This window comes from Myotis nattereri (assembly GCF_964212035.1).
Source record: "Myotis nattereri genome assembly, chromosome: 6".
In the NCBI taxonomy this organism is placed as follows: Eukaryota; Metazoa; Chordata; class Mammalia; order Chiroptera; family Vespertilionidae; genus Myotis; species Myotis nattereri.
This window is the reverse complement of record NC_138081.1, coordinates 40,297,477-40,317,782: the sequence shown is the minus strand read 5'-3', so window position 1 is coordinate 40,317,782 and position 20,306 is coordinate 40,297,477. Positions and strand designations below refer to the sequence as shown.

The following is a 20,306-nucleotide window of genomic DNA, read 5'->3' as shown; positions in this document are numbered from 1 at the left end:
AGGAGCTGTCCCCTGGTGGTCAGTGCGCTCCCACAGGGGGAGCTCTGCTCAGCCACAAGCCAGGCTAATGGCTGCCAGCACAGTGGTGGTGGCGGGAGCCTCTCCGGCCTCCTTAGCAGTGCTAAGGATGTCCGATTGCAGCTTAGGTCTGCTCCCTGTTGGTAAGTGGACATCGCCCGTGGGCTGCTGTACTGCCAGAGGGATGTCTGACTGCCAGCTTGGGCCTGACACACCCCCCCCCACCCACCCCCCAGGGAGCAGGCCTAAGCCAGCAGGTGGACATCCTCCGAGGGGTCCCAGACTACAAGAGGGCATAGGCCTGGCTGAGGGACACCTCCCCCCCCCTCCCCCCCGCCCCTCCAGGGCACAAATTTGTGTGCACCGGGCCTCTAGTGTATAATAAGTAACTTAAGTAATGAATTCAGATTCTATAGGCAGCATAGAAAAAACTATTTCATTGCATTGTAGAGCACCCACTTATTTTTCTTAAAGGATTGGTCATGAAATTTCATGAAGATAAACATATTACATAGGAAAGACTGCTTTTGTAACTATACATACCCACTCAGGATGAAGGCTGTGGAGAAACATGAATGAAATAGTCCCTGCTGCCACTTGTAGAGTGTAGTACAATCCAGCAGACCTGAGTATCTGGAGTATGTGAAATTAAAATGTCTCATTACAGGGACACAGCATGGCTTGGATTTTAGGCATAAGGAAATGAGGAAATGATTCCCTTATTAAAATTATAGTGCTACTAATTAGTGTGATTACTTTTTTCTTCATTTAACTTTTTATAAAGGGCTTTCATTTAATCCTTATATCTATGGTATCTCAATCCTAAAAGTTTAGAAAATGAAAACAAGAGTCTATCTTGTCCGAGTTAAAGTATATGAAATCATAGGGACTCAAACTCAGCTTGACTTCCAGTCAATTGTTTCTTCCATACTAAGCTGACGTTGCTCTAAAAAGTAGACTTGATTTTGAAAATGAAATAGACACTGGTTATCAGTACAGGGCCACAAGAGAACCCATAGCAATAATTGTGGCTTCAAAGGAAATCACAGAATTTTTAAGTGTTCTAGGTCATAGAATTCAGGTTAAATATTATTTATTTCATTAAGAGTTAAAAAATACAAAAACAGAACAAAAGAATTGTTTATTTTTTATATATTTTTAAAATTTATTTTTATATGATTTTAGAGGGGAAGAGGAAGAGAGTGAGAGAGAGATACTAACATCATTGATGAGTGAGAATCACTGATTGGCTGCCTCCTGCACAGCTTCCACTGGGGATACCCAGGCATGTGCCCCGCCTGGGAATTGAACCATGACCTCCTGGTTCATAGGTTGATGCTCAACCACTGAGCCATGTGAGACAGGCAGTAATAATTTTTTTTTAACTCAGCATTATTTTTTTATTATTATTAAAGTATTACAACGAGTATTACATATGTCTCCTTCCCCCCCCCCCCCCCTTGACAATCCCCTGGCCTCCCCTACCCCCCCGTGTCTTATGTCCATTGGTTATGCTTATATGCATGCATACAAGTCCTTTGGTTGATCTCTTACCCACCCCCCTCCTGCCCTCCCACCCTCCCCAGCCTTCCTGCTGTAGTTTGACAGTCTGTTTGAGGCAACTCTGCCGCTGTATCTATTTTTGTTCATAAGTTTATAATGGTCTTTATTATCCATAAATGAGTGAGATCATGTGGTATTTTTCCTTCATTGACTGGCTTTTTTCACTTAGCATAATGCTCTCCAGTTCCATCCATGACGTTGCAAATGGTAAGAGTTCCTTCTTTTTTACAGCAGCATAGTATTCCATCGTGTAGATGTACCAGAGTTTTCTAATCCATTCATCTACAGATGGGCACTTAGGCTGTTTCCAGATCTTAGCTATGGTGAATTGTGCCGCTATGAACATAGGGGTGCATATATCCTTTCTGACTGGTGTTTCTGGTTTCTTGGGATATATTCCTAGAAGTGGGATCACAGGGTCAAATGGGAGTTCCATTTTTAGTTTTTTCAGGAAACTCCATACTGTCTTCCATAGTGGCTGCACCAGTCTGCATTCCCACCAGCAGTGCACAAGTGTTCCTTTTTCTCCACATCCTCTCCAGCACTTGTCGTTTGTTGATTTGTTGATTTGTTGATGATAGCCAGTCTGACAGGTGTGAGATGGTAGGTACCTCATTGTTGTTTTGATTTACATCTCTAGGATGATTAGTGACTTTGAGCATGTTTTCATATGTCTCTTGGCTTTCTGAATGTCCTCTTTTGAAAGGTGTCTGTTTAGGTCCTTTGCCCATTTTTTGATTGGATTGTTTATCTTCCTTTTGTTAAGTTGTATGAGTTCCCTATAAATTTTGGAGATTAGGCCCTTATCAGATATGACATTGGCAAATATGTTTTCCCACGCAGTGGGTTTTCTTGTTGTTTTGTTGATGGTTTCTTTTGCTGTGCAGAAGCTTTTTATTTTGATGTAGTCCCATTTGTTCATTTTCTCTTTAGTTTCAATTGCCCTAGGAGCTGTATCGGTGAAGAAATTGCTTCGGCATATGTCTGAGATTTTGTTGCCTTTGGATTCTTCTAGTATTTGTATGGTTTCCCGTTGTATGTTTAAGTCCTTTATCCATTTTGACTTTATTTTTGTGTATGGTGTAAGTTGGTGGTCTAGTTTCATTTTCTTGCATATATCTGTCCAATTTTCCCAACACCATTTATTGAAGAGACTATCTTGACTCCATTGTATGTTCTTGCCTCCTTTGTCAAATATTAATTGAGCGTATTGGTTGGGGCTGATTTCTGGGCTCTCTATTCTATTCCATTGATCTATATGTCTGTTCTTGTGCCAGTACCAGGCAGTTTTGAGAACAGTGGCTTTGTAATACAGCTTGATATCTGGTATTGAGATCCCACCTACTTTGTTCTTTCTCAGGATCGCTGCAGCTATTCGGGGTCATTTTTTATTCCAGATGAATTTTTGGAGAGTACATTCTAAGTCTGTGAAATATGCCATTGGTATTTTAATGGGAAGTGTGTTGAATTTATAGATTGCTTTGGGCAGTATGGACATTTTAATGATGTTGATTCTACCAGTCAACTCAGCATTGCTAACTAAATTTCTATTTGAAAATCTAGATCTATAATAATATTTATTTTTGAAAAATATCTGTCGTGCTAGGTAAAAATAGATGGTGGCTATTGTAATAAAAAATTGACTCTAATGCACTTTGTTATATTTACTCTGAACAATACACTTTAAATGTGTTTCTTCAATTGTAAACTTGAGCTATGTAAAATTACTCATGGTTATTTATACATGAGATGTTTTGCTAGCAGCATACCAGGAAAGAAGCATCCATAGGCATTTTAACAGTTACCTCTTTCTTCTTTTACCACTTTCTATCTTTGTGACCTTGGACAAATTATTTTATCCCATTGATTTTTAGTTTTCTCTTATTTTATAACATTATAAGCGTAATACATGTATCCCTTCCTTTATATCTTCATTACTATACTTTAAAATATATATATATGTGTGTGTGTATATATATATATATAATTCATTTCAGAGAGGAAGGGAGAAAGAAGTGAAAACATCATTGATGAGAGAAAATAATTGATTGGTTGCCTCCTGCATGCCCTGCTGTTGGGGATAGAGCCTGCAACCTGAGTATGTGCCTTGACTGGGAATTGAACTGTGACCTTCTGGTTCATAGGTCAATGCTCAACCACTGAGTCACACCAGCCAAGCATTAATACTTTTTTACTGTAAGATACCTTTTGTGTCTTCTTTTCGTAGCCCATGTTAAAAGTTTGATCTCATCAAATATTCTCTTCTATACCTTCATACCTCATATTGATTGCTCCCTTCTCAAGTCTCATGTCAGTGCTTTCCTATATCTCATGACACTTAAACATTTTTTATTCATTGAGCAGGATTGAACATATTTGTATATCTAGCTTTGTGCTAGATTTAGAATTAGAATATTAAAATAAATAAGTCAATCCAGGCTTTTGAGGAACCCATGCTTTTGGGCTTCCTTTCTGTATTGGGCTGAACACTTGAGATATACATGTACATATTGTTCGATTAAATGAAAGAGAATAACGGCTAATTTTTTCAGAGATGGTTTGGGAAGATTTCACGAATGAAATGTCATGAAGATACCATTTTAGTTGGTGCTTAAAGGATAAGATAGTGATAATCACGTGTATACTTGAAGTGAAAGTATTATGGTCAAAGCATAAAGATGTTTATCCCATAAGAGTAAGAGTCAAGTAGTTTCATATGGTACAGGTGAGAGTTGATGCTGGAAAAGTAGAGTGGGTTAAAACACATTAAGTTCCCTCCTACCTCAGAGTCTTTCCATCGACTCTTAGCCTTCTATCTGGAGTGTTCTTATTCTACCTCCCCACAAGGATTACCAATTCTTCTTTAAGTGTTAGGTCAAATGCTGCATTCTCAAGGAGGGCTTCTTTGACTTTTGTGACTCACCATAGTATCATATCCCTTTCCTATTTTCTCTTTCTAATCATCTTTATTTAAACCTTTTTTACAATCTGTATCTATGTATGAGTTTATTGTTCAATTTCCCCATTGGATTGTCAGCTTCCTGAAGGTCAGGGACCTTGATGTTTCTTTTTTTTTTTTTTTTTTAAGGTGACTATTTTTTTTTAATATATTTTATTGATTTTTTAAAGAGAGTAAGGGAGTGGGATAGAGACTTAGAAACATCGATGAGAGAGAAACACCAATCAGCTGCCTGCTGCACACTCCCAACTGGGGATGTGCCCGCAACCAAGGTACATGCCCTTGACCGGAACCGAACCTGGGACCCTTGAGTCCGCAGGCCGATGCTCTATCCACTGAGCCAAACCGGTTAGGGCCTTTGATGTTTCTTATTCACCACTGGATCCTCAGTTCTTTGGCATAGTCCCTCGCACATAATAGACACTCAAGAATTTGTTGAATAATTAACCTGTAAAGATTTATTTATTTATTTTTTTTGGAAAGTAGGTAATCAGATTTGCCTTTAAAACACACACACACACAACTATGATCTCTAAGATGAAGTCCTGTTATATAACTTTATTTATTTTGGTTTTCTCACTTGCAAATTAGAGTTAATCATACATACCTAAATGATTATATGAGTGCCTTAATCATGATAAACACTCAGATATCCTCATCATTTCAATTTTCAATAGATTAAGATTGATGGGGACATGTTTCCATTTACTCGCATCATTTACTGTTGATCATTTTAGGTGTTCTCAAGCAAAATTTACTTTTACTTCTAGACTCAAAGTGAGGTAAATGAGTGAAATGGTTTGAATAGTTGACTAAAGTATTCTTAGCATTTTATGTCTTATTACATAGGACTGAACCAAGTTTTAAGTCAGCAAGTGAATCAGGAGATCAGCCCACTGGACAGCATGATTCAAAGACTACAACAGGAGCAAGACCTGAGGCGTTCTGGTGAAGCAGGTGTCAGTAATACCAGCCGTTTAAGTAGAGGTAAGATGTGATGCTCTTAAGTGAAATATTAAAAACCCAAAACAGTCTATATTTTTAACAGTAGAGACGAGATTAAACAAATTATTGTACATCTATAAAATGAAATACTATGTGCCAAAATGATAATGTTTTTGAAAAATATTTAATGACCTAAGAAAATGTTCCTAATGTAAGGTTTTAAACAGTAGATAGAATTTTTAATATGTATATTCTTCCAAATACCCCATAATAATCATGTAGAACTTAGAAAACTTTCAAAATCAAAATAAATGTTATTCAGTAATTTATAAAATGTATTCAGAGCCACATTCTCAAACAACTAATCACTTTGTTGTATATGATTAAACTTTAAGAGAAAAGTTAAAGCAAATTTATGAACCATAAGTGTCCTTGGGTTTGTCTGTTTCTGCTTTTTATATCATTACTAGAGGCACGGTGCACAAAAATTTGTGCACTCGGGGGGAGGAGGGGTCCCTCAGCCCGGCCTGTGCCCTCTCGCCAACTGGGACCCCTCGGGAGATAACGCCCTGCTGGCTTAGGCCTGCTCCCGGGTGGCAGAGGGCAGGCCCAATACCTAGGTGCAGCCCCTGGTCGGGCTCAGAGCAGGGCCGATTGGGGAGTTGGGGCGCCGCCCCGTCATACACAGAGCAGGGCAGATTGGGAGGTTGTGATGCCGCCCTCAGTCACTCTCAGGGTAGGGCCGATTGGGGGGTTGGGGCACCACCCCCTGTCACACTCAAGGCTGGGTCGATGGGGAGGTTGCAGCGCCACCCCCTGTCACGCACAGAACAGGGCCAATCAGGGGGTTGGGGCACCGCCCTCTATCACCCACAGAGCAGGGCCCATCAGGGGGTTGGGGCGCCGCCACTCTCACACTCAGGGCAGGGCCAATGGGGAGGTTATGGCTCTACCCCGTCACACACAGAGCAGGGCCCATGGGGAGGGGGGGTTTGGAGAGCTCCCCCCTATCAGGCACAGAGCAGGGCTGCTCAGGGGGTTGGGGCCCCACCCCCTGTCACACACAGAGCCGCAGGGCGATCAGGGGGTTTGGGCGCTGCCCCCTGTCATGATGATCCCGGTGCCGGGGGGCATATTACCCTTTTACTATATAGGGTAGAGGCCTGGTGCATGGGTGGGGCCGGCTGGTTTGCCCTGAAGGGTGTCCTGGATCAGGGTGGGGGTCCCCACTGGGGTGCCTGGCCAGTCTGGGTGAGGGGCTGAGGGCTGTTTTCAGGCTGGGAGTGACTGAAGTTCCCAACCGCTCCTTTTTTTCTTTTTTTTTCTTTTTTATTCTGGGCCAGCTTTACCTTGAGGCTTGGCTCCAGCTCTTAGGCCTCCGCGGCTGAAAGTATATTTCTGGCCTTTGCTTACAATGTTGCGAATCTGCTGGCTGAAGAGCGGAGGTATTTGTTACAATGTTTCTTAAACTGCCGGCTCAGAGGCCTGCAGCCGCAGGCAGGAAACGTTGGTTTCCTCCAGTGATCCTCCATCACTGAGGCAAGCAAGCCTCATGTTAGTTTCAAGCTGCCTGGCTGCCGGCCGCCATCTTGGCTGACAGTTAATTTGCATATCTCGCTGATTCGCCAATGAAAAGGGTAGCGGTCGTACGCCAATTACCATGTTTCCCTTTTATTAGTGTAGATCCCCAAAATACATGGTGAGCATTTTTAAAAAGTAATTATTTTACATCTTCGGGCCTTAATAGTCAATACTTACGACTATTAGATATGTTTATTAACATATCTAATCAACTGAATAACTATGTTTTATTTTCATTAAACTTTTGCCTATGGTTAAGTTCCTGATTTGGTAATTTATTATTTGCCACAATATGAAGTTTCATGTGGAAGTTAGTGCAGGGGTTTTTTTTCTATTATAAGTTAATGGAGAAGTGTCTCTAAATATAACTTACTATATTTTTTACTAAGGTTCTGTAAGCTCTACCTCAGAAGTTCATTCACCTCCAAATGTTGGGCTAAGGCGGAGTGGACAGATTGAAGGAGTACGGCAAATGCACAGCAATGCACCAAGAAGTGAAATAGCCACAGAGCGAGATCTTGTAGCTTGGAGTCGAAGGGTGGTAGTACCTGAGCTTTCAGCCGGTGTAGCCAGGTAAGTGGAGTTGTGGATTCTTATGTACCCCAGTTGTTTGTGTTTATTTTGAATTATAGTCTTAAAAGTACCTTTTAAGCACTGTAATTTATTTTAAATTTATCTGAAGAGCTAGCCTTTTAAACTAATTGTAAAAAATGTAATACATGTTTTTTTCTAGAATGAGTCATGTAAAGGATATGAAGGGAAGATGTGTTAGGGTGAATGGGGGAAATAATAAATTTGGATTAACCAAATATGAAATTTATTGACTAGCATATTTAAATCTTAACCTGTATTATTTAATTGTAGCTTAAAACACTCCAGAAATTTGTTGTAATTAAATTTTCAATGGATTTTATTCATTATTCGTATCATTCACAGGCATAATGAAAATTACTTATTGGTAATACATTATATAAATATGTTTATATATTAAAATGATTCTTTTTTGTATTCGAGTATATTATACATGTATAAACTTAAAAGTATTGATTTGATATAATCTTTTTCTTGAGGCTCATGCTATAAGGGAACTTTAAAACCAGTTCTTTTTTATTCTTTAGTAATTCATGAATGTGGTCCATCTGAATCCAGCAGACTACATACTCTTAATACTACACTATAATAAAAAAATGTGAAGGTCAAAATGTGAATTTGATTTTAGGATTTTCTATTTCTTTTTTATTCTTACTGATTTCAGAGAGGAAGGGAGAGGTAGAGAGAAACATCAATGATGAAAGAGAATCATTGATTGGCTGCCTCCTACACACCCCTTGCTGGGGATCGAGCCCGCAACCCCAGCATGTGCCCTTGACTGGAATTGAACCCAGGACCGTTCAGTCCATAGATCGACGCTCTATCCACTGAGCCAAACCAGCTAGGGCAAGATTTTCTATTTCTTAAAAAACTCAAAAGATAATAGTTATTTACAGACAGTCTCTTACGAATTTTTTTACTTTACAATGGTGTGAAAATGATTTTCATTCAGTAGAAACCATACTTCAAATATTTAATTTTGATCTTTTCTTTGACTGGCAATATGATACTTGCTCATGATGCTGGTTGGGTAGTGGTAGTGCGTTGCAGCTCCCTGTCAGATAGGCAATCATGACAGTAAACCTCCTATACTCTATGTTGCCAGTGTTTTTTTAGGGTATTATGTTCTGAGCATGTTTAAGGTAGACTGAGTTAAGTTGTGATGTTGGTTAGTTTAGGTGTATTAAATGCATATTTGATTTCCAATATTTTCAACTTATAATGAGTGTATCGGGACGTAACCTTATCTTAAGTTGAAGAGCATCTATGATTAAAATAAATACCTTTGAATGTGAATGTTTATATAGGAAATGCTTTTTTATTGGACAATACTTCAAATTTGTGTTAGGGTAGGATTAAATGTACACCTAAAGTATACATTTGAACAATAACTTTATCTGATGGAAAATACACCTGAATGTCTTTAATAAAAATTAACTTTCACTTTATTTTTAGTTGGATTCCTATCCACTTTTTCATTCTTATTATTAGGGTTGGGGGGCTGGTAAGGTAATTTAAAATAAAAAAAAGCATAAAACAGGAAATCAGAATATTACTTTTTATAATTGATACAGCTGTGGCTTTATCTTGTATAAACAAGATAATGTGGCTTTTACTTGGCATTAAAGTGCGCTTTCTAATAAACTCCAATAACAGGTAACATTGAGCTTCTCGGTATTTCTCCCCATGGAGAAGCAGCTGATTTACTTATTTAAAATGCAGAGCAGAATATATAGATTGCTAAGCTGGCTTTTTCTTCCAGGAATTAGTTCACTTCTCCCCTTCTTAAAAACCTAAATATGCATTTACCAGTGCTTATCCTTTTGGGGATGTATACCAAAGGAATTAAAACTTATGTTCACACAAAAACATGAACATTGATGATATATAGCAGCTTTATTTGTAATAGCCAAAACCTAGAAACAACCCAGGTATGTTCTTCAATTGGTGTGTGTTTAAACAAACTGTGGTATATCCACTGCATGGAATACTACTTTGCTATAAGAAAAAGACATAGAGAACATACTAGTGATGGCTAGACATTGGGGAGAAAAAGGGCTGAGGAAGAGGAGATAAAGATAAATTATGATAATTAGAAGGGCACAACAAGTGATCTCTGTGGTGATGGATACATAAACGTACACATGTGGTACAAGTAATCACATTCTAACACAGGGGTGGGCAAACTTTTTGACTCGAGGGCCACAATGGGTTCTTAAACTGGACCGGAGGGCCAGAACAAAAGCATGGATGGAGTGTTTGTGTGAACTAATATAAATTCAAAGTAAACATCATTACATAAAAGGGTATGGTCTTTTTTTTTTTTAGTTTTATTCATTTCAAACGGGCCGAATCCGGCCCGCGGGCCGTAGTTTGCCCACGGCTGTCTAACACCTATATACACAAGTACAAGTAAAACTTGGGAGTTCTGAATATTGATGGATTGTATCAGTGTCAATATCCAGGTTGTGATATTGTACTACAGTTTTGCAAGATACTACCATGGAAAAAACTGGGTAAAGGATAAAGGAATCTTATTATTTCTTAAAATTGTATGTGAATCTATAGTTATCTCAATAAAAATTTTAATTTAAAAAACTACAAATAAATGGTTAAGAACTAACAAAAATTAAATCAAGGCTATTATTTTCATAAGATTTAAATTAACTCATTTTCCACTCAGAATTATGACCAGCTGCAAAAGAGATTTTGCAGTTAAGTAAAATGACATTAATGTACTCTAGTAAAAACAAAATTAACTTTATAGAACTTTTCCAAATTTGAATGTTAACTCGCAGCTGTGAAATCTCCAGGAAAAATTATAGTTCTAAAACTTGAAAATTGTAAAGAATTAAAGTAAAAATCAAAATTTTGATTTTTGTCCTTGTGAGTTCAGGTTTCATGACATTGTAATTCACAATTAATGTTACTCAACGTTTTCTGTTGTACAATTTCAGCTGAATTCTGGATAGAGTTGAAGTTTTTCAGTAGATGAAGGCTGACTTGCCTTTCACTGGAAAGAATGTACTTCTTTCAGGGATTTGGGTTATGTTAGTTCAGCCAGAAGGTTCTGTTGTGCCTTTTCAATTTATTTTTATTTTAGGATTTTAGCTATTTGGCACAAAAGATTATCACAGCATAAGCCCTATACTGATGTAATATTTCCACATAAATCCAATTTCTAACTCTATAGAGCAGTTACCTTAGGAATATAATCATGTTCCCAGAACCTAATATTTGATTTGCCAACAAACATAGCAGAACCAGTAGTATCAAGTTCAAGTGGTCAGTCTATCTTTACCATGTTTCAGTCACCTAATGCCAAATGTACAGAGCACATAATCTATGAATATAAACTCAGAAATATTTATCATATGCCTCTCTAAAAGAAAAACATTAAGAGTAACATTCCTTCTCTAACACCCAATACCTCTTTAGGTGAGAAATTAGTTGTAAAAATTCAAGATTAACATGTGGCTTTTAATTTTCTTTCAGTAGGCAAGAAGACTGGAGAACTGCAAAGGGAGAAGAAGAAATAAAGACTTACAGATCAGAAGAGAAAAGAAAACACTTAACTGCTCCAAAAGAGAGTAAAACACCCACTGTCTCCAAGGTAAATAGTAATTACTTTTGATGTGTAATATTTTCTTTATAAATTTAGTAACCTTTTTAAGACCCTTTTGTAATAAAAGATGTCAACTTTTAAAATAAGATGCTTAATGAAGTAAAATTATTATAGTTATTTCTTGATTTCCTCATGTATTACCTATACCAATAAAGAGCTAATATTCTAATAGCCAGGACACTCTAATTCATAACGACCAGACCATTAGCATATTAGACGGGACCACCTGAGCTGGGGAGGGCAGGGTTGAGAGCCCATAGTGCCCCAATCACCAGTCCTTTGCCACCCACCGCTCACACTCAGAGTGTCCCCTGGCCCACCTACCAGGGGAAGGAGCACAGTGCAGGAGGCTGGAGGCTTCCACGCTTTCCTCCGGCGCCATGAAGGGGCAGAGCCGCCACATTGCTCTGGAGACGGGGCAGGTACGCGCTTGTGACCAAGAATCAAGCAAGCGATTCTTCGGTGTGCAGGCCAACGCTCTAACCACTGCACAACACCGACCAGGGCAGGTTTAAATTCTTACATTTATTGAGTTTTATTTCTGTCGCCATGTTGGACTTTTTTTTGGACTGTTGTCTTTTCATCTGACGCAGAACTTTTCCCACATTCTGTATTTAGAAGAAAGAAAGCTAGCTACCTGATATTCGAGTCTCATAGTGACATGGTAGTTTTGTGATCACCTTTTTGGTTTCTAGTTTGTCTTTATTAATATGCCTCACAGTCTGTGGTCCTCTTTCTCATATCTGTTTTATAGGTTTGGTTTTGTGTTGGTATGGGAGAATTCAATGTTAGGCTTGGTTTATTAGGAATCCTTAAATCCGTATTAGTTAATCAAAAGCAAGGTTTTTATAACATCAGTTAGCAAGTGAATTTCAATATACACAAATCTGTGATTTTACCTGATATAATAAGATATTTGAACAGGTAGTCTAATCTAGTTTATGTAATATAAATATGTATGGATTTTTTATAATTAAGAAATACAACTTTTAAAGTAAAAAGTTAGCTCTTTAAGCATTCTGTAAATAAATTTAATTTACTTTTTCCCCAGAATCATGCTCATGAGCATTTCCTGGATCTTGGAGAATCCAAAAAGCAGCAGACAAATCAACATAGTTATTGTACCAGATCTGCATTGGAAGAGATTCCTAGACCTTCGGAAGAGATAGAAAATGGCACTAGCTCTTCAGATGTAAGATCTCATTACATGCATAAATTTGTTTTCATTTTTACTTTTTTGAAAAAATATTACTTTTATTCTTCATATTTATTGATAAATTTATAGATGTAGCTCAAACATGGTATTTCTGGGCCTTATAATAATAGTGATAGCTTCCATTAGTTCTGAAGACCTGCTGTGTATGTTCCAGGCATGGCACACATATGCATAATCTCAGATGCACAACACAAATTTGTATGAATTACTCATATTTTATATTTATGAGGAATCTGAGGTTCTAAGATGCTTAGATTACACATTTACCTAATCCTATATAATAGAAGGTTAATATGCAAATTGACCAAACAGCAGAACGACCAGTTGCTGACATGCACTGACCACCAGGGGGCAAATGCTCAACGCAGGAGCTGCCCCCTAGTGGTCAGTGCACTACCAAAGGGAGAGCGCCACTCAGCCAGAAGTCAGGCTAATGGCTGGCAAGCACAGCAGCAGTGGTGGGATCCTCTTCCGCCTCCGCAGAAGCGCTAAATATGTCCGACAGGCCCCAAGGACTCCCACACTGCAAGAGGGTGCCCAGGCTGAGGGTCGCTCACTACCCCTATCCCCACCCCCAGCGTGCATGAATTTCATGCACTGGGCCTCTAGTTACTAAATAGTAGAGCAGGGATTAAATCCAGATTCCTTTTACTCTAAAGCTAAGGTTTTTAAATGGTACCATCTAGCCTATCTAATAATAGAAAACATGGTAATTAACAATACCTCTGCTACGCTTCCCATTGGCTAATCAGGGCGATATGCAAATTAACTGCCAACCAAGATGGCAGCCAGCAGCCAGGCAGCTGAAGCGAGCAGAAGGCTTACTTGCTCCAGTGATGGAGGAAGCTAAGGTTCCACGCCTGCCACAGCCAGGCTCTGAACTCCAGTCTAAGCAACAATGTTGCAATTATAGAAGCTAAACAAACCCAGAAACCTGCTTTCAGCCAGCCAGCCTTAGAGCTGGAGGCACAACAAAGTTTCAATTACAGAAGGTAAATAAATCCCAGAATAAAGAAAGAAAAAAAGGAGAGACTGGGAGCTTCAGTTGCAGGCTTGGCCACCTGAAAACAGCCCTCAGCCCCTCATCCAGGCTGGCCAGGCACCCCAGTGGGGACGCCCACCCTAAAAGGGGTGCGGGCAGCCTGAAAACAGCCATCAGCCCCTCACCCAGGCTGGCCAGGCACCCAAGCGGGACCCACACCCTGATCCGGGACACCATTCAGGGCAAACCAGCCAACCCCCACCCGTGCACCAGGCCTCTATCCTATATAGTAACAGGGTAATATGCAAACGGACCCTAACAGCAGAAAGACTGGGAATGACTGGTCACTATGACACACACTGACACCAGGGGCAGACGCTCAATGCAGGAGCTGCCCTCTGGTGGTCAGTGTGCTCCCACATGGGGGAGCTATGATCAGCCACTAGCCAGGCTGATGGCTGCCAGTACAGCAGTGGTGGTGGGAGCCTCTCCTGCCTCCTCAGCAGCGCTAAGGATATCCGACTGCAGCTTAGGTCTGCTCCCTGTTGGCAAGTGGACATCCCCCAAGGGCTGCCAGAGGGATGTCTGATTGCCATCTTAGGCCAAATCCCCCAGGGAGCAGGCCTCAGCCAGCAGGTGGTCATCCCCCGAGGGGTCCCAGACTGCGAGAGGGCACAGGCTGGGCTAAGGGTCCCCGCATCCCCCCCCCCCTCCAGTGCACAAATTTTTGTGCACCGGGCCTCTACTATATACATATAAAAGCCTAAGCAACCGTTCAAATAGTAGGTATGACACGCACTGACCACCAGAGGGCAGACACTCAACGCACAGGCATGGAAACATGGAGCCGACTGAGGAATTTCAGGGGAGGGGGGAGGGTGGGGAGAGATTAACCAAAGATCTTATATGCATCCTAGAGGCCCGGTGCACGGATTCATGCACCGGTGGGGTCCCTCAGCCTGGCCTTCCAGGATTGGGCTGTACCGACAGTCCGACATCTACCGAGGGGTCCTGGATTACGAGAGGGTGCAGGGTGGATTCATGCACTGGGCTTCTAGTGAAACTCTAGTCTGGTAACTATAATTAACCAATAAGCGTTTAACTATTTTTCTTACTTTTTTTTTATAAGTCAGATAACATTTTCTTTTTAAAGAAATTATTTTAATTTACTTGAGAGAGAGAGAGGGAGGGAGGGAGGGAGAGAGAGAGAGAGAGAGAGAGAGAGAGAGAGAGAGAGAGAGAGAGAGAAGAGAAGAGAGAGAGAAGAGAGAATCAGGGATTAAAACCATAACCGGGGTATGTGCCCTGAATGGGAATTGAACCCACTACTTTTTGGTGTAGGGACCATGCTCCAACCATCTAAGCTACATTGGCTAGTGCTTGCTTAGTTTTTAATCTCTATACCGGTGGGTTAGTTTTTTCAATGTAATAAATATTTCCGTAAATATCATTGTTCCTACTAAATATTCTTTCAGCAAGATAGTCAATTTGTAGGCACAAATTAATCTTATTCAGCACTTAGAACCATTTCTCTTCCCCACTCACCCTACCACTCCCTCCCCCACAGTTAGCTCAAAGACTCTATGATCTTAAATAATGATTACCAAACATTTTTGAAGGTGTGATGTGTTTTACAATGTTAGACATATGGGAATTTTCTGAGTATATTTTATATGGGTAGGGCAATGTTAATTCAAATTGAGAGTATTCTACCCATAATTTAAAAGTTAGTCTTTGGTGGCTTAGGTCTTAGTGTGGCCAGGTCAAAATGATATGTCTAATCTGGTAAAAAGACATATTCCCTAATTACATAAACTCGACACATGAGAATTTAGATATGTATACAAAACATAAAATGTATGTCAGCACATTATTTGCCTTTTAAATGGTTCTGTATTTTTTAAAGGTTTATAGCAGGGGTGGGCAAACTTTTTGACTTGAGGGCCACAATGGGTTCTTTTTTTTTTTTTTTTTTAATATATTTTATTGATTTTTCACAGAGAGGAAGGGAGAGAGGTAGAAAGTTAGAAACATCGATGAGAGAGAAACATCGATCAGCTGCCTCCTGCACATCTCCCACTGGGGATGTGCCCGCAACCCAGGTACATCCCCTTGACCGGAATCGAACCTGGGACCCTTCAGTCCGCAGGCCAACGCTCTATCCACTGAGCCAAACCGGTTTCAGCACACAATGGGTTCTTAAACTGGACCGGAGGGCCGGAACAAAAGCATGGATGGAGTGTTTGTGTGAACTAATATAAATTCAAAGTAAACATCATTACATAAAATGGTACGGTCTTTTTTTTTTTTTTAGTTTTATTCATTTCAAACGGGCCGGATCCGGCCTGCGGGCCATAGTTTGCCCACGGCTGGTTTATAGTATGATTTTTTAAATATTAAGTTTCTAGAAAATACTTTTTTGGTAATGTATTTATTTTTAATTAAATGTATTGGTGAGACATGGGTCGACATGATAATACAGGTTTCAGGTGTGGGTTTCTATGTTACAAGATCTGTATATTGCACCATGTATCCACCATCCAAAGTCAAATCTCCTGTCACCATATATTAGGATCCCCTTCTCCCCCTATCTCCTTTCCTCTAGCAACCAACACACCGTTTCTGTTCACGAGTTGCAGTTTTATATCCCACATATGAGTGAGATCATATGGTTCTTAGCTTTTTCGAACTGACTTATGTCACTTAGCATTATATTCTAGAAAATACTTTAAATATGATTCAGCTTACTAGAATCTTATGTATTTTCGGGTGCATTTGTTACATAAGAAAAATTTACTAATTCTTTATGTTCAAATTAATTTGTGCTTTACCCTCCTTTTAGAGCAATTAAATAAATTTCTAGAGGATTATATTAAGAACAGAATAGCACCTTAGGCACAACGTATTATTAATGGGAAAAACTGCTGATTTTGGTTCAAATATTTTGTACTTTCATATAATGGCTATTTTATATTTAGCAATATATCTTCTTCCTCTTTAAAGAAGTAATATACTAAGGGTGGGAATAATCAGATCATTTGTTTAGATTTTTCAGTTATACTAAATAAAGATTAAAGAGAAACAACATGCTTGGATAGTTTTTAATCCTCTACCATTTGGACAAAATAATACCAGACAGGAATAAGCCATTTCTATAATAATAATTATAATACATAAAAGTTTGTAATTTTAAGCTTCCAAAAGCATCTATTTTTTTAAAAAGCTAAATTTTAAAAAATTCCCAAGAGGTAAAAAATGATTTGCTTTGTCAACTATGGAATTTGATAACCAATCTAGAAGAGAAGTGATAAATCTTCTAAAAACAATAAATATGCGATGGGGGGCAAAAGTGTAGGTTTACAGTTGTGAGTATGTGAAGCACCATTTATTCTTGTATTACTTATTACTATGTTTTATATAGGAACCTACTTTTGCTGTATCATGTATGTTATTTATCCAAGAGATTGCTCTGAATCCAATATTAAAAATAAATATTGTATGCTTGGATACATTTAATAATTTGGATATATTTAATTATTAAATACATTGAATAATTTTTATATAAAAAAGGCCTGTATTTTTGCAACTAATATAAGTCAGGTTTTTATTTAAATATTCTGCTTTGATTGGTAATATTAGATAATACTGATAATTTTCTATAAACATAAAACGTTATTTTATAAAATTGCACAATAAAATATATATTCAATATCTCACAGGAAGGTGAAGTTGTTGCTGTTAGTGGTGGAACCTCTGAAGAAGAGGAGAGAGCATGGCACAGTGATGGCAGTTCTAGGTAATTTAATGAATTTTTATTTCTCCCAATGTAATTAATATAAACTCTTTAGAAAGCTGAATATTCTTTTGTATCAGTCTCTTTGATTTCAGATTTGCTCCTTTTTCAGAGATATTTTGTAGTCATCCAAAATTTAGATTTTCTTTGTAACATGTTTTCTCTACTAGAAAAAAATTTGGTTATTGCAACTAGATCTACAGAGATGCTTTATCTTTCCAGGTGATGTTTTATTATTGAATGTTATTATTTTAACACTGAACCACAAATTAGTTTCATTACAGGTTTTGAGAACTATTTGAACATTAAATTATGAAAGTAATGAGATCTTACAGAATTAACTATCTTATATAGTAGAATTTGTTGAATGCTGTTAATAATTTTTTTCCAGTAGTGAGAGTAAGTTTTTCTTTTTCCTGTTACCGCCACCTCATTTGGTCATGTAAGTGAGGATTCTTTCAACTTCTTATGGTAGTAATTCACATTATTACAGGGCTGATATTCTTTTCTGACTTTGTAAGATCTTAGTAACAAGAAGGAGTGTAGCCTCTGGAGATGATAATTATGTTTAGCTCCTCACACTTACTCCTTAGCAGCAGTAGCTTTTAATATACAATTGTCAGAGTAACCATGAAGATGGAGGCTCTAAGAATTCCATATGTCAATGTTAGAATCAAGGACTTTCCTATGTCCACAACAGAAACGATAGGCAAGTGCTCATGGTTATATCTGGTAGGTTCCTGCATTTGAAACAAGGCAGTGAAACAAATATTTTCTTTTGGGCAATTTTATAAAGAACATGGGCTTTCAGTTTTATAGTTAGGTCTATGCTGGCAGCAGAAGATTTTCCATAAGAGCTGAGTGCTTCAGATAGTAGCAACTGTCAGTATTTGGCAGGTGCCATTTGCAGGGACCGTGACTGCAGCAAGTATAAATAAATGCTTATAAGTTGAGAACAGTCTATTCTTGTATAGATATTTGCTCTACAAATGCATTCCCATGCATCTAGAATAGTGTCTGAAATTTTTTAAGTTCTCTAGAATCAATTTTAAAATGAAGTCTGAAATCATACTAGAAAGCCAGTTAATTATTTAAATTTTATCTGTGGTGATAATTCTTGGGGAGGTATAGGTAAATGCCTATAAAGGACATTGAGCCAAGGGGAGGAGAGGTGGTGGGAGTGGAATAAAATTTCAGAAAAATCTGTCCTTTCAAGATTTACCAGGAATGTTTTTAAAAGAGTGAGGTCATATATCACTAAATTTAGGCAAATAATTATTGATTTTAACATAGTATAACTTAGATTTAAAGCATTTATATTTGTAAAACTGTATAAAATCAAGTAATGTTCTCATATACTAAAATTGAAACAGAAGATAACATAACTGGATTCTTTATTTTGCAACAACATTAGTTAAGCATAACTTTTAAGTCTGTTAAAGGTAAACTGAAAAGAAATGGCAAACATGAATTGTAGTGATACATAAAATAATAGGGTAAGGGTTGAAGTTTTTTGAATCATGGCATGCTTCGAAGCATAAGATATATCTAAGATATATGTAAATGCTCAGTATAGTTTACAATCACAACCTTTTCACTGAACAAAAGTACTTCTGATCTTGCCATGAGGGCATCAGTGTTCAACATAAGAAATTCCCCTGGCAAGAGCTCTCACGTCTCAAAAAAAGTAATCCCTGTGCCTCCTTCTCCTCAGTGTTGATACTTCCTGTGCTGTCCAGGGCTATCTTTCTACTGTTACTAGAATTGAGGAAGGTGATTCTGCTGCTTGTTTTTGCATGCCCCACAGTATTTTGAACATATGAAGCACTATTAAATTAATATGCCTAAAATCATAGAAGGCACTTAAATTCATTGTTTCAATTAAAGATGTGGCCCTGCCTTAGCCATTTTGGCTCTGTGGATAGAGTGTTGGTCTGTGGACCAAAGGGTCCCAGGTTTGATTCTGGTCAGGGGCACATACCTAGGTTGCAGGCTCCTCCCCGACCTGGGCTTGCACAGGAGGCAACCTATCGATGTGTTTCTCTCACATAAATCTGTGTCTCTGTCTTTCCCTCTGTCTTCTAGTCTCCTTAAAAATCAATGGAGCCCTGTCTGGTTTGGCTCAGTGGATAGAGTGTCTGCCTGTGGACTGAAGGGTCCCAGGTTCGATTCCGGTCAAGGGCATGTACCTTGGTTGCGGGCATATCCCCAGTGGGGAGTGTGCAGAAGGCAGCTGATTGATGTTTGTCTCTCATCGATGTTTCTAATTCTCTATCCCTCTCCCTTCCTCTCTGTAAAAAATCAATAAAATATATTTTTTTAAAAAAATCAGTGGAAAAATATCCTCAAGTGAGGATTAACGACAACAACAAAAAGCTGTGGGCTTATTTATCTTAATTGTTTTTTATATATTTAAGTAAGTTAAGCCTATAGAATTTTAAGAAACTGTTTAGAAGATGAGTTGAAAGTTAAGGAAACACTTTAGTTTATTAATATGTACTATTTTGTCATTTATCTTTATTATACTCATTTTTATAAAACAGTCTTAATATGTATTTTGTCTGTGTGTGTTTTAAATAATTTTTTTTCTTTTCTAGTGACTACTCCAGTGATTATTCTGACTGGACAGCAGATGCAGGAATTAATTTGCAGCCACCAAAGAAAATTCCTAAGCATAAAACCAAGAAAGCAGAAAGCAGTTCAGATGAAGAAGAAGAATCTGAAAAACAGAAACAAAAGCAGATTAAAAAGGAAAGGAAAAAAATACATGAAGAAAAAGATGGACCAATATCACCAAAGAAAAAGAATCCCAAAGAAAGAAGACAAAAGGTTAATTTATATATAAACTAATGTTTTCTATGAAAACAAAGCACACATTTTAAAAGTGCAGTTTATGAACATTAACGTTGTTGAGCTGTACCAGCAAGCAGTAATAGAAAAAATTTAGAAGTATACAGTAGTAAAACAGAGTACAGCAGGTCCTTGAATAAGGTTTCAATTAATAGCCATTTGATGTAATGGTATGAGATGCTA

At 38.3% G+C, this 20,306-nt stretch overlaps 1 protein-coding gene across 1 annotated transcript in view; it reads left to right on the top strand.

Moving 5' to 3' along the window:
• PHIP (PHIP subunit of CUL4-Ring ligase complex) overlaps positions 1-20,306 on the top strand; it is a 157,415-nt gene that overhangs the window by 92,608 nt on the left and 44,501 nt on the right. The window contains exons 18-23 of the mRNA XM_081095074.1: positions 5,390-5,527; positions 7,456-7,639; positions 11,153-11,270; positions 12,334-12,474; positions 17,200-17,276; positions 19,871-20,102. Of these exons, the coding sequence (XP_080951200.1) occupies positions 5,390-5,527; positions 7,456-7,639; positions 11,153-11,270; positions 12,334-12,474; positions 17,200-17,276; positions 19,871-20,102 (890 nt within the window). The remainder of the gene's footprint in view (positions 1-5,389; positions 5,528-7,455; positions 7,640-11,152; positions 11,271-12,333; positions 12,475-17,199; positions 17,277-19,870; positions 20,103-20,306) is intronic.